General features: G+C 46.4%; 1 protein-coding gene across 3 annotated transcripts in view; it reads right to left on the bottom strand.

The window, feature by feature from the left end:
• LOC112221551 (semaphorin-3ab) overlaps positions 1-12,929 on the bottom strand; it is a 33,351-nt gene extending 20,422 nt beyond the window's left edge. The window contains exons 1-2 of one of the 3 annotated variants that reach the window (XM_042303946.1): positions 12,322-12,929; positions 192-346 (exon numbers count right to left, since the gene is read on the bottom strand). In XM_042303946.1, coding sequence (XP_042159880.1) covers positions 192-346; positions 12,322-12,421 — 255 coding nt within the window. In that variant the 5' untranslated portion in view covers positions 12,422-12,929. Of the gene's footprint in view, positions 1-191; positions 347-4,597; positions 4,911-12,321 lie in introns of those variants that run through there. The other 2 variants (XM_042303945.1, XM_042303948.1) reach the window with 2 other exon arrangements.
• Between the last annotated feature and the right edge of the window lie 1,312 nt (positions 12,930-14,241).

Genomic DNA, 14,241 nt, shown 5'->3' with positions numbered 1-14,241 from the left:
ATGCAGACCAGAGCCATACTGTGGTTTGGATAATCGCTTTTCACATTGTCTTTTTCAATAAGTTCCAACAACTATGGTTGATGTGTCACTAGGCCAGCTCAGTGCAGCTTGGTTAGGTTAGGCTCGGTTGGGCTCTGTAGTGTGAAAAGCCCCTATGTGAAAGAAGCCTATAGAGAGCCAGGCAGTCTGACCATGTGTGGCTTCTGTGTGATGTCGTCCAGGCTTGTGGACAGCAGGTTGTCCTTCATGGCCACGTAGAGCCGGCGGCCATCTTCGTCTGGCAGCAGAGAGTGCATGTCCCCCGCCGCCAGGGGCAGGGACAGGAGACGGCCATTCTGGACCAGCTCTGAAAGAGAGAGAGAGAGAAATACAGAGATTAATACAACAATCAGAAGCACAGTACTGAGGATGTCCTAATATGGACACGGTACAGCAGAGAGACATGAGGGTACAGTCACAATATGGTACAAAAACAAATATTACAGTTATACTGCATCTGTAATCTAATGACGAATACAACTTGACAACATGGACAAACAATTTATTGACAGTTTACAATATACAGATAGAAAGGCAGAGAGATCTAAAACACATAAATCAAATCAAATCAAATCAAATTTTATTTGTCACATACACATGGTAGCAGATGTTAATGCGAGTGTAGCGAAATGCTTGTGCTTCTAGTTCCGACAATGCAGTAATAACGAGCAAGTAATCTAACTAACAATTCCAAAAAAAAAAAAAAAAAAAACTACTGTCTTATACACAGTGTAAGGGGATAAAGAATATGTACATAAGGATATATGAATGAGTGATGGTACAGAGCAGCATAGGCAAGATACAGTAGATGATATCGATACAGTATATACATATGAGATAAGTATGTAAACCAAGTGGCATAGTTAAAGTGGCTAGTGATACATGTATTACATAAGGATGCAGTCGATGATATAGAGTACAGTATCAACGTATGCATATGAGATGAACAATGTAGGGTAAGTAACATTATATAAGGTAGCATTGTTTAAAGTGGCTAGTGATATATTTACATAATTTCCCATCGATTCCCATGATTAAAGTGGCTGGAGTAGAGTCAGTGTCATTGACAGTGTGTTGGCAGTAGCCACTCAATGTTAGTGGTGGCTGTTTAACAGTCTGATGGCCTTGAGATAGAAGCTGTTTTTCAGTCTCTCGGTCCCAGCTTTGATGCACCTGTACTGACCTCGCCTTCTGGATGACAGCGGGGTGAACAGGCAGTGGCTCGGGTGGTTGATGTCCTTGGTGATCTTTATGGCCTTTCTGTAGCATCGGGTGGTGTAGGTGTCCTGGAGGGCAGGTAGTTTGCCCCCGGTGATGCAGTGCAGACCTCACTACCCTCTGGAGAGCCTTACGGTTGAGGGCGGTGCAGTTGCCATACCAGGCGGTGATACAGCCCGCCAGGATGCTCTCGATTGTGCATCTGTAGAAGTTTGTGAGTGCTTTTGGTGACAAGCCGAATTTCTTCAGCCTCCTGAGGTTGAAGAGGCGCTGCTGCGCCTTCCTCACGATGCTGTCTGTGTGAGTGGACCAATTCAGTTTGTCTGTGATGTGTATGCCGAGGAACTTAAAACTTGCTACCCTCTCCACTACTGTTCCATCGATGTGGATTGTTCCCTCTGCTGTTTCCTGAAGTCCACAATCATAGTCACACACCAGCTATAATATCTCAGATGATACACCAAAGACCAGCTAATGAATGGTACTAGGCTGCATCCATCAATCATATGAGTTGTAGTACTCTGTGGCTAGGACTCTGCATAAGTCCAACTCCATTCCACAAACAGACATAATATGACACAGCACAAACCCTGTCCCACAGTGTCTATCACACATTCATCAATTCATTTCTCAAGCACTCTTATCGGGCAAAGTCAAAGTCCAAGTCCGTCAGAGAAAAGTAACTAGTACATCTCCAGACAGATAAGACGATAGTGGGTGATTACAACAGGGATTCAATGACAGCTATGATAGAGGCTCTACAAGATAGATCCGATAGCTGGATAGCTAAGAGTAGCGATTAGCAGAGAATGACAATCGCCAGTTCTATCAGTCTACTCTTATTGTGAAACCACACATCTCCCACACAAACTGATCTACACTAACATACAGCAGATGTCTATAAGCTTTGAGATCACATATGAAGGAATTTTGAGGATGGATTCGTTTACATTCGTCTAACTGTCCTCACACATAGAAGTATCTGTTTCCCTTTAGGAAAGCTTAGCTCAAGCTTAGCTTGCATATGTGTTTGATAGAAGATAGAAGGAGGAGGGTTTGGAGAAGATGGAGACTTAATGACAGACATTGTCTGGTGGTAAAACTGGAACAGTGAGATTAGACTGATGCCATTGTGATGAAACTGACAGACTGAGAAATGAGACATGACGAGTGTGGAAGAAACGACACAGCGATGAGAAGAGGATAAATCGATGGGGAGAAGGCATGAAAGAGAAAAAATAATCAAATGGAGAGTTAATTTGGAGCAGACGGCCTGTTAGGGAAAATACAAAAATAAAATAAAGTGCCATTTGGAGTTCATTGAATCAGTTTCATTTTTTGGGCGAAAGAGTTAGCAAAGATTTATTTTAAAGATATCGGGAGGACTGAGAGTAAGATTGACAAACAGGCACACACACACACTCTTGGATGTTAGCAAACTTGCTGAGTGACACGTCCCAAATATCAATATCAATTTCAAATTCCTTGATAAGAGTATAACCATCTTATTTGCCAGTTTGTGGCCCACCTGTTAGCTTGTACGATTCTTGCCATTCTTCATCAATGAGCTGTTGCCTACCACAGCACTGCCTCTGACTGGCTGGGTTTTCTAACAGTAACTGAATGCCTCCATGCCTGTCTGCCTGCTTTATATAGCAAGCCACGACTGTGACTCGCTGTCTGTAGGAGAAAACCATTTTGGTGAACAGTGTGGTGTTCCTAATAAACTGGTCATTGAGTGTATACTGTACACTGAGTGTACAAAGTGTTAAGAACTCCTTCCAGACTCAATCCGTTAGGGACTCGCGTTCCACAGGGATGCTGGCCCATGTTGTTGCCTATGCTTCCAACAGTTGTGTCAAGTTGGCTGGATGTCCTTTGGGTGGTAAACCATTCTTGATACACACTGGAAACTGCTGAGCATGAAAAACCCAGCAACGTTGCAGTTCTTGACACAAACCAGTGCCCCTGACACCAACTACCATATCCTGTTCAAAGGCACTTCAATCTTTTGTCTTGCCCATTCACCCTCTGAATGGCACACATACACAATCCATGTCTCAACTGTCTCAAGGCTTAAACATATGCTCTCCTTCATCTTCACTGATTGAAATGGATTTAACAAGTGACATCAATAAGGGATCATAGCTTTCACCTGGATTCACCTGGTCAATCTGTCATGGAAAGAGCAGGTGTCCTTAATGTTTTGTACACTCAGTGTATGTATATACTGCATACTTATACACACACACTGGACTGTAGAACCAATGGCCAGGGCACCCATCATTCTGAGTATATGATGAATACTTCTTATTCAGGGTGACAGAAAACACATTCCTGCCTCTTCCAAGCACAAATCCCCCTTATAAAAACTGACATGTAGTCTCCACACCAACACACATCACACATACACTCACACACACAGACACGCACATTCTTACTTGCCACTCTCCTGACTTACTCCCAACACACCAGCTGCACCCACCCACCCCACTGGGCAGATCCTTCATCTGGGGCATTTGCCTTGACAGCAATGACTGTGTCGACCCAGTGGGGGTTCCAGACCTGCCCTCACCAGCAGCCCCTCAGAGGGATTAGTACTGGCAGTGTTTCACTGACTGACCTCCGCAGCTAACACCAAAACTCAGCACATCTACTGGAGTAAGTCCATTATCTTCATGCACTAGTGTGCTAACTGCTCAACTGTTAATGTAAGGTACATTGTTAAATTCAGTCGGCTTAGTTAAAAATCCCCCAAAAACTAGTCAAAATCCGAGATCACAAACAGAAGGTTTTTTTCTTCTAAATGTGTCTAAACTCAGAACAGCCATGTACAGTATTTTCAGTCCGGTTAGACTCAACATGTTTGTACAGTTAGCAGAGTAGAGGTCTTCTCATGTCCAACATTTTGGACCTGGACCCGAAAGGACTGGAGGACAACACCCGAACCCAAATGGACCCGACGACAACCAGGCCTAGATCCGGACCTGACTCCCAAGAGAGTCAGCCAAGTTGTCACGACTTCCTCCGAAGTCAGTCCCTCTCCTTGTTCGGGCGGCGTTTGGCGGTCGACATCACCAACCTTCTACCTTCCATTTGTTTTGTCTTTGTCTTACACACCTGATTTCACTCACCCAATTACTTGTTTATTATTTAACCCTCTGTTCCCCATGTTTGTTTGTGAGTGATTGTTCGTTGTACATCGGTCCGTTATTGTGGGCTCGCTGTATTGCTTTGTATTTTGTATATTTTGAGTAAAGTACATTGATTACTCATATCTGCTGTCCTGCGCCTGACTCTCTACACCAGCTACACACAGGACCATTACAGAATCACTCACCTGGAATTGAGTCAGCAGGAGCAGATGCCGTCCCTGTGGTGGTAGAGGAGCGCGTCCAACAGCACGCAACCATGTTGCAACGTCTGGGCACCACCATGGATCGCGTGCTGCAGACGATGGATCATTGGGAGAGAGGAGGAGGTTTTCCAGTGGCTCCACCAGCCCCACTATAGCAGGTCCCACTGTCCACCCCTCCTTCACCCGGTCCCAGCGGGGTTCGATTCGCGATCCCGAGGGAGTATGATGGGACGGCTGCAGGATGCCAGGGGTTCCTACTCCAGCTGGAGCTCAACCTGGCGACCGTCCACCCGGCTCCTTCAGGGCGTCAGAGCGTGTCCGCCCTCGTCTCCTGCCTCTCAGGCAAAGCCCTGGAATTGTACCATTATGCAGAGTTCACCCGCCGCTTTCGGGCAGTGTTCGACCACCCGCCTGAGGGTCAGGTGAACGTCTGTTCCACCTGAGGCAGGGGACAATGAGCGCGCAGGATTTCGCTTTGGACATCCGGACCCTGGCTGCCAGCGCGGGATGGAATGACAGGGCCTTGATCGATCACTATCGGTGCAGTCTATGAGAGGACGTCCGTTGGGAGTTGGCCTGCCGAGACACCACCCTCACGTTGGACCAGCTGGTGGACCTGTCCATCCGGCTGGACAACCTACTGGACGTCCAGATTGGGGCCTGTCAGTTCCATCCCCCACTCCGACGCCCATGGAGCTGGGAGGTGCTGCGCTTAGGGTGACCGGAGGAGGGGCCAGTCCCTGCACCATCTGTGGCCGCAGAGAGCACACTGCCTGTCGGTGCTGGGGGGGGTTCCTCAGGGAGTCGAGGAAGCAGGCAGGGCACTATCGTGTCACCCCAGGTGAGTCGGCACCAGGCTCACCCAGAGCCCCCTGTTGCTCACATATATGTGTTTATTAATTTTCCTGGGTTTTCCACACATTCCCTGCATAAGGCTCTCGTAGATTCAGGCACAGCTGGGAAGTTTAATGATCGTTCATTTGCCCATAGTTTAGGGATCCCCATTGTTCCTGTGGATATGCCCTTCGCTGTGCACACCCTAGATAGTCGACCATTAGGGTCAGGACTGATTAGGGAGGCCACCATTCCACTAGACATGGTTACGCAGGAGGGTCACAAGGAGAGAATCAGTCTCTTCCTTATTGATTCTCCTGCGTTTCCCATGGTGCTGGCCCTACCCTGGGTGGCCTGTCATGACCCCACTATTTCGTGGCAACAGAGGGCGGTCACGAGAGTGCTCAGGGAGGTGTGTATGGGTTTTCATTGGTGCGAATATGGTGGAAAGTCCAGACCAGGTCTCCACCGTGCGCATCCCCTCAGAATATGCCGATTTGGCTCTCACCTTCTGTAAGAAGTTGACGATTCAATTACCGCCCCATCGACGGGGGGATTGTGCAATAAATCTCCTGGTAGACGCAGCACTTCCCAGGAGTCACGTGTATCCCCTGTCACAGGAGGAGACGGCGGATATGGAAACAGATGTCTCCAAATGTCTGGGGCAGGGATACATTCGGCCCTCACTTCACCTGCCTCCTTGAGTTTCTTTTTTGTGAAGAACAAGGATGTCTGCGCCTTGTATTGACTATCAGGGTATCAATCAGATCACTGTGAGGTACAGCTACCCGCTGCCTCTCATCGTCAGTGCGATCAAGTCAATGCACGGGGCGCACTTCTTCACAAAATTGGATCACAGGAGCGCTTAGAACCTGGTGCGTATCCGGGAGGGGGACGAGTGGAAGACGGCATTTAGTACCACCTCAGGGCACTCAGGGCACTAAACACCCTTTTCTCATCTGGACTGACCACAGCACTCTGGAGTACATCCGGGCGGCGAGGAGACTGAACCCTTGCCAGGCAAGGTGGGCCATGTTCTTTACCCGTTTTGTTTTCACTCTGTTCTACAGACCAGGTTCCCAGAACGCTAAGGCATATGCACTGTCCCGGATGTATGACACAGAGGAGCGGTCCATGGATCACAATCCCATTCTTCCGGCCTCTTGCCTGGTGGCACCGGTGGTGTGGGAGCTGGACGCGGACATCGAGCGGGCGTTACGCACAGAGCCCACTCCCCCCCCAGTGTCCAGCTGGGCACCTGTACGTTCCGTCTGCTGTCCGCGACCGTTTGATCTATTGGGCCCACACATCACCCTCCTCTGGTCATCCTGGCATTGGTCGGACGGTGCGTTGCCTTAGTGGGAAGTACTGGTGGTCCACCTTGGCCAAGGACGTGAGGGTTTATGTTTCCTCCTGCTTGGTGTGCAAGGTGCAAGGCTCCCAGGCACCTACCCATTCCACAACGGCCATGGTCGCACCTGTCGGTGGACTTCCTGCCAGATCTTCCTCCCTCACAGGGCAACACCACGATCCTGGTCGTTGTGGATCGGTTTTCTAAGTCCTGCCATCTCCTCCCTTTGCCCGTTCTCCCTACAGACTGCGGAGGCCCTGTTCACATACAATTACTTGTTTATTATTTAACCCTCTATTCCCCATGTTTGTTTGTGAGTGATTGTTCGTTGTACATCGGTCCGTTATTGTGGGCTCGCTATTTTGCTTTGTATTTTGTATATTTTGAGTAAAGTACGTTGATTACTCATATCTGCTGTCCTGCGCCTGACTCTCTACATAGCTACACACAGGACCATTACACAAGTTGCTCTTCTGATGAAGAAATGTGTCTTTATATGTTGGCTAGGCCTTCTATAAGTCAATAAATTCACCTTATTAGCATTAAATAAATATGCTATAAGCTGTGCAGAGCCGTGGTTGTGTCCATTCAGGTCTATCAGCCGCTCTGGTGGTAGGTCGGGTCTTGGGTATTCGGGTTCGATCTGTGAAGACCTCTACTGCAGAGTGCAGACATCCTCAGACAAGCTGAAGGAGACAGCAAGGTCCTTCAGACCTTGACCCTTAACCACCAGTCAGTTGTTCCTTGACCCTGTCAATCTAAATCAAGGAAAACGTTTGACAAATTTTCACAGCCCATTCACCCCATCCTCTCCGCCCCCATGCCATCATGCTACAATCCTCAAACGGGACGGGAGTGACCGTGAGTTAGCACGGCACCAGGAGGACGGGAGTGACTGTGAGTTAGCACGGCACCAGGAGGACGGGAGTGACCGTGAGTTAGCACGGCACCAGGAGGACGGGAGTGACCGTGAGTTAGCATGGCACCAGGAGGACGGGAGTGACCGTGAGTTAGCACGGCACCAGGAGGACGGGAGTGACTGTGAGTTAGCACGGCACCAGGAGGACGGGAGTGACCGTGAGTTAGCACGGCACCAGGAGGACGGGAGTGACCGTGAGTTAGCATGGCACCAGGAGGACGGGAGTGACCGTGAGTTAGCATGGCACCAGGAGGACAGTGACTGTGAGTTAGCACGGCACCAGGAGGACGGGAGTGACTGTGAGTTAGCATGGCACCAGGAGGACGGGAGTGACCGTGAGTTAGCTTGGCACCAGGAAGACGGGAGTGACCGTGAGTTAGCATGGCACCAGGAGGACGGGAGTGACCGTGAGTTAGCAGGGCACCAGGAGGACGGGAGTGACCGTGGGTTAGCTTGGCACCAGGAGGACGGGAGTGACCGTGAATTAGCATGGCACCAGGAGGACCCAAGCCAGTTGACATTAGAGAACCTCAGTCATGGGAGCCACTGATGGGCGTATATGTGATTAGGGCAAATGTATGGCGTGTGACACAGCTAAGAACATTCCTGCATCAGGAGACACAGACACGCACACAACAAGCGCACACACACACAGACAAGCGCAAAGGTCTAATAAATATACACTAAATTCCACTTCATGATTGTGTCCCACTTGTTGTTGATTCTTCACAAAAAAATACAGTTTTATATCTTTATGTTTGAAGCCTGAAATGTGGCAAAAGGTCGCAAAGTTCAAGGGGGCCGAATACTTTCGCAAGGCACTGTATGTGGGGGATACAACCATCCCAGCTCTGCAGATTTTGCTGTGAAGAGACAGAATCATTAGATAATTTGTTTTGATACTGTCCATATGTAGCTTGTTTTTGGTTACAGGTTCAGGAATGGCTGAAGAGTGCTGGGTGATTTGAAAGGTCATAGTCAATCAATCAATAACATATGTGGGAACTCCTTCAAGACTGTTGGAAAAGCATTCCTCATGAAGCTGGTTGAAAGAATGCCAAGAGTGTGCAAAGCTGTCATCAAGGCAAGCAGTGGCTACTTTGAAGAATCTAAAATCTAAAATCTATCTTGATTTGTTTAACACTTTTTTTTGGTTACTACATGATTTCATATGTGTTATTTCATAGTTTTATTCTACAATGTAGGACATAGTAAAAATAAAGAAAAACCCTTGAAACCCTTTTGACTGGTACTGTAAATATTCAGACCCTTTACTCAGTACTTTGTTGAAGCACCTTTGGCAGCAATTTCAGCCTTGAGTCTTCTTGGGTATGACGCTACAAGTTTGGCACACCTGTATTTGGGGGAGATTCTATTTCATAGTTTTGATGTCTTCACTATTATTCTACAATGTAGAAAATAGTAAAAATAAAGAAAAACCCTTAAATGAGTAGGTGTGTCCAAACTTTGGACTGGTACTGTATATATTTGCAAAATTACATTGATGGAAGCAACACTCTATCTGCAATATGGTATAGCTGATCCAGTGCCATTTAAGATGAACAAGGACTATTATTTTTTAATGAGCATGGACTTATTTCTATTACAGCACATTAGATGACTGTCATTCATATTCCATTCACCCAGTTCAATGTAACAGCGATAGGTTTAGGCTACTACATGATACTCAAATGTTCCTTATACCCATCATGAGGTTGCTACACCCTAGCCTATGAATGAAAGATTACAACGTAGGTGCACACAGGTCGAAAAGGTTGAGGTGACAGTGACATATTCAATACCACCTTGCACACTTTTGCCTGCATCTAGATGATCTAGCGTGTAATAATTAGTCCAGCAGTTGCCAATTCTTGCAAAAGCCCTGTTATTTGAGTGTTTCATTCCATTTGGATCAGTTGTGGATCGACTCTGAACAGATTAAAGAAGGGCACAGTAAAAGGCCAGTCTGGCTGTATTTTTACTTCTGATACTGAAGCGCATTCTGCTGCCGATCATCATTCTCCCAAGTCGTCCACATAGATGACATGCTTTACTTGATTGTGGTGTTGAAAACGCAAACCATGATTACAAGCGCTCAAAGGAATCGGTATACAGCTATGCATTTCTTATTGGTTGTGTGTGGTGCATTGGCACAGAGACCTGGACAATTCCTGGCATATATTTGATTAAATTAGAAATACAGTATAGCATCAAAATGTTGAAAATCAGATTTCCCCTAGCTGATCGTTGTCTGCAGCCGGCTCTGATCGTAGTGTAATGACACAGGTAGGGAGAGTGAGCTCATCCGTTGTGGTCTGTGAACACTCAACCTTCTGCACTGTGCCACAAAACCATGCTGAAGTGTTAAAGTCAATATCTACGTTTATAAACACAGGGTTACTACAATTATTGGTATTTATGCTATTTATTTTTATGACTCCCCCCTCCCCCACCCCTGTGCGTAAGTGAGAAAGTGTGTGTGAGTGTCTGTCTGTCTGTGTGTTTGTGTGACTGAGTTAGGCTGTCTGTGTCTCTACATGGGGAGCCCCTTAGCTGAGTTGTCTGGCTCACAGTTCCCAGGAGGAAGACTTAGTTCGGTGCGCCACTAGAGAGATGAGGAAACCGGGGCACATTTCCTGTGGAAATGGGGTTATCACTTCACCAATTACTGTGCAATTAGAAAGGCAGGACTGGAGATGTCTGGGAAACGGACAAACACACACTCCCCGACATCTGGATTCTTTCACAACTCAACCAGGCACAAGTGGACACCTTGCCCTTTCACCTTTCTGAATACATAGATATAAATCATAATCAGATTGCCTGAGTCCTTGTCTGAGTATTACCGCACACCTTTAGTTCAAGGCTGCAAAACCACTGTCTGCCGTTGTCAATGGTGCTACCAAGGAAGAGGGGTACTAATTCTCCCCTCAGGTGAAAGGAGAATGTGTCATCATCTAGATGATGAAATGACTCTCTGTCTATGTCAGTATGTTGTGTGCGAATCAATCTAAATTATAATGAACGTTCAAACATCCGCCTCTCCAATCACTGTACCGGGTAATAATACACCATCACAGGTCACAAGAGCAGCAGGTGAACTGTAAAGGAAACCAGACACGGCAAGCATCATCAAACCCCAACTCTATTATAACCCGCTTGTGTGCGGTTTTCACATGGCTTAACCGCTGAGATTGCTTCATTAGCCTTTTGTATGTGTCGCTATACATTTCACTGAATCTGCAGCAGTAAAATGCCCCTTTTGTGTGTGGGGGGCAAAACCCAATCTCCAGCTGTCATTTATCATTTGGGAAATCAGGCCCAGAGTCTACAAGCGACTGGGATAATTGAGTCATTATAAGTGGGGTGGCAGGCAGTCTAACTCCAGTGTTGGCTGGCTGGCTGATGTGAAGTTTGACTGAATAACTGGGATAATTTAGTCATTAAGGCTAGGAGGGTTGGAGAGAGAGGGACCAGGCAGCCAAGCTGATGGGGTAATCAGCCATGGTGGGGTTAAAAACCAGCTCCATCACATGTGGTCTTCTAGGATCTGATCTGGAATCAGGCGCCCCTGACCCGTGAAGAGCAGAGGAAAAGGCAGTCAGGCTATCAGACGTACATCGGAGGTAGGGAGGGAAATGACCAGCACATGGTACTCCCTCTGAGAGTCACTGTCTGTGTGTCGGTGTCTGCATCGGATTGAAACACGCATGCATTTACGCCCAGACAAAGACGCACAGATGCACACATTCACACACCCACACATTTCTGACACCCAGCAATTCCTTTATCACACACACTCTTTCTCCCTCTAACGCACAGGACCACAGTACCACCTTGAAGCACCTTGTATTAAGCACAATTCACATCTGGCAGTACACATCATCAAAAGCAGCCAGATGAAGCACTGAAATACAGCAGATCAAAAATGCAGAAAATAAAACCTCTCTCTGTGTTGAGCCACTTTAGCTCTGACTAAACTAAATTAATGAGAAAATTCCCACCTGAGAGTATTTTGAAATACTAGCTTTCCTCCCTGCATAATTTCCTTTTGTACTTTCTAGGCCATGTCCTTTTCAGCCTTGAATCTGATTCTTATTTGTACTTCACAGAGTCTGTGTGATGTCTGGGTGTGTTTAAATGGTGTGAGTACAGAACATTACGATTAGACTATCACTCCCAACTGGGGTTTATTATTGTTGCATTATCAGATATGAGTAGATGGAGCAGCTCAAATATCAATCAGTACTCACTGAGCACAGACCAAAAATCTGTTAGAAGACAGATGAATATACAATCATACACATTCTTTAAAGCAAAAATTTGCACTCTCAACGACACACATCATCTTTACACAAAATCGCACTTTGTCAATCATACACACAAATCTTCACACAAAACTGCCATACTCTTCCAAACATAGCTGATCCTTTATTATGTAATGGTATGAGGGAAGCAGTTATAGGGACATAGAAGGAACTAGATGATACAATTCAAATATACAACACAGTGAGTGGAGAGCTATACAAAAATACAGCACGTGAGGCACACTAACAAAGAGACAGCAGGGTGTGAATGGGAGAGAGAGGGGTTCTGTCTTACCTGAGTGGGTGAACTGCAGGCGAGGCTGGGAGGCTCTCCATGCCCCCGTCAGACTGCTCCCCAGGTGGGCTAGGAGGACCAGGGTCACGAACCGCCACATGGTCTCTCACTCACACACACTCAAAGTCCTGAGCACAACACACACTTCACGAGGAAGGCAAGTGCAGGAAACACAATCACGAGTATATGTGTGTGGGCTCGGAAAGATACCTAGATAAATCTAGTCCAACAAAACACACTACTCCCACTTGGCTTCAGCTAAACAGCTACTGATCAGATGTGTCTCCTCTCATCTCTTCGCTTCGTGTAAGTTGTCTTATGCGTCTCTCACTCTGTTGTATCTTTTCTGTTATGTCTGGGTTTCTCCCCTTGTTGAGTTTTGATTCCTCTCCCACTGTACTCTTCTCATCTCCTCTGATCTCTCTCTCTCTCTCTCTCTCTCTCTCTCTGTCAGTGAGTCCTCCTCTCCTCCGTATAGGCAAAGAGGAGGCGGGGGAAGAGTTCCCAAATTACATACACAAACACACACACTCCTTCTCTCTTTTTCACTGCTGCAGGAAAACCTACTTTAAATGGGAATAAGACAACTGCTATGTGGTGTGCCTTTCATCTTCTTTCTCTCCCTCTCGCTCTCACTATACCGCCTCTTTGCTTTCTTGTCACTTTCACTCCGCTGCATCAAACAGTCCTGTTGTTGGCCTTTGATGTATAGCATTTACTTTTTACTTTTAAGTGTGATAAAACTACTTTTTCTACCACTTTACTTCAGTACATTTAAAACCAGATACTTTTAGACTTTTACTCAATTAGTATTTTGCTGGGTGACTTTAATATTCTATTAAGCTATCTTTACTTTTACTGAAGTATGACAACTGAGTAGTTGTCCCACCACTGAGTATTAGTAGAAGTAGTAGTAGGAGTAGTAGTAGTAGTAGTAGTAGTAGTAGTAGTAGTAGTAGTATCAATCAATCAAATATATTTATAAAGCCCTTTTTACATCAGCCGATGTCACAAAGTGCTATACAGAAACCCAGCCTAAATCCCCAAACAGCAAGCAATGCAGATGTAGAAGCAGATGGAGATGTAGTAATAGTAGTAGTAGCAGTAGTAGTAATACAGTAGTACAGTAGTTGTATTAGTACAGCTGTACCGTAGTAGTAGTAGCTAGTTGTAGCATCGTGATGGTTGATAAAGCATGTAAAACTCAGAATTACAGAAACAGAGTGAGATCAGGACAAAAGCCCTGAACCAGGAGAGACTGAGGAGGGAGACAGTTGTGATGACCGAGGGAGAGACCTACCTGGCCATGAAACAGCAGGATGATAGATTGAGGGAGTTGGACAGACTCAGACAGCTGGAGACTCTTACCAACCTGGACAAGACCAGACTTGTATTTATTAGCTATAATTGTTTAGATATGTCCCTGTCTATGATTTATGATGTGTTTTAATGTATGCACAGATCTGCACACAAAAATTCCCCATGGGATAATAAAGTAATTGACTTATCTTATCTGATTTTAGGGAGAAGAAGATTTAAGAGGAGGAGAGAATAGTTGGAGAGGAAAGGTGACAGAGGTGGGAGAAAACCTTGGAAGAGATGTATTTGGAGAAGGCACAGAATGAGAACAAGAAGAAGGAGCCTGCTGTGCCTGTGCACGTGCCTAGGCTCATTGTCTACAAGCCGAGGCCCCAGGTCGAGCTCACACCTGACTGTTGGCTCCAGACCCAGAATGACCCAACTCTCGAATCCAGCCAAGATCCAGAGCACAATCAAGCTCCAGACGCCACGATGGCTGCTGCCGAGACCCAATGTGAGGTACTGGACATTGAGTTTGATGAGCGAAAATGTGTAGACGTAGATGTGGTCTACAGGGGCCGGATCATTCCCCTTGAAGAGATCCAAGAGGCCAAGCAGCGG

The sequence above is a fragment of the Oncorhynchus tshawytscha genome, linkage group LG22, assembly GCF_018296145.1.
Source record: "Oncorhynchus tshawytscha isolate Ot180627B linkage group LG22, Otsh_v2.0, whole genome shotgun sequence".
Classification (NCBI taxonomy): Eukaryota; Metazoa; Chordata; class Actinopteri; order Salmoniformes; family Salmonidae; genus Oncorhynchus; species Oncorhynchus tshawytscha.
Note: the sequence above shows the minus strand (reverse complement) of the source record. Positions and strands in the feature narration are given on the sequence as shown.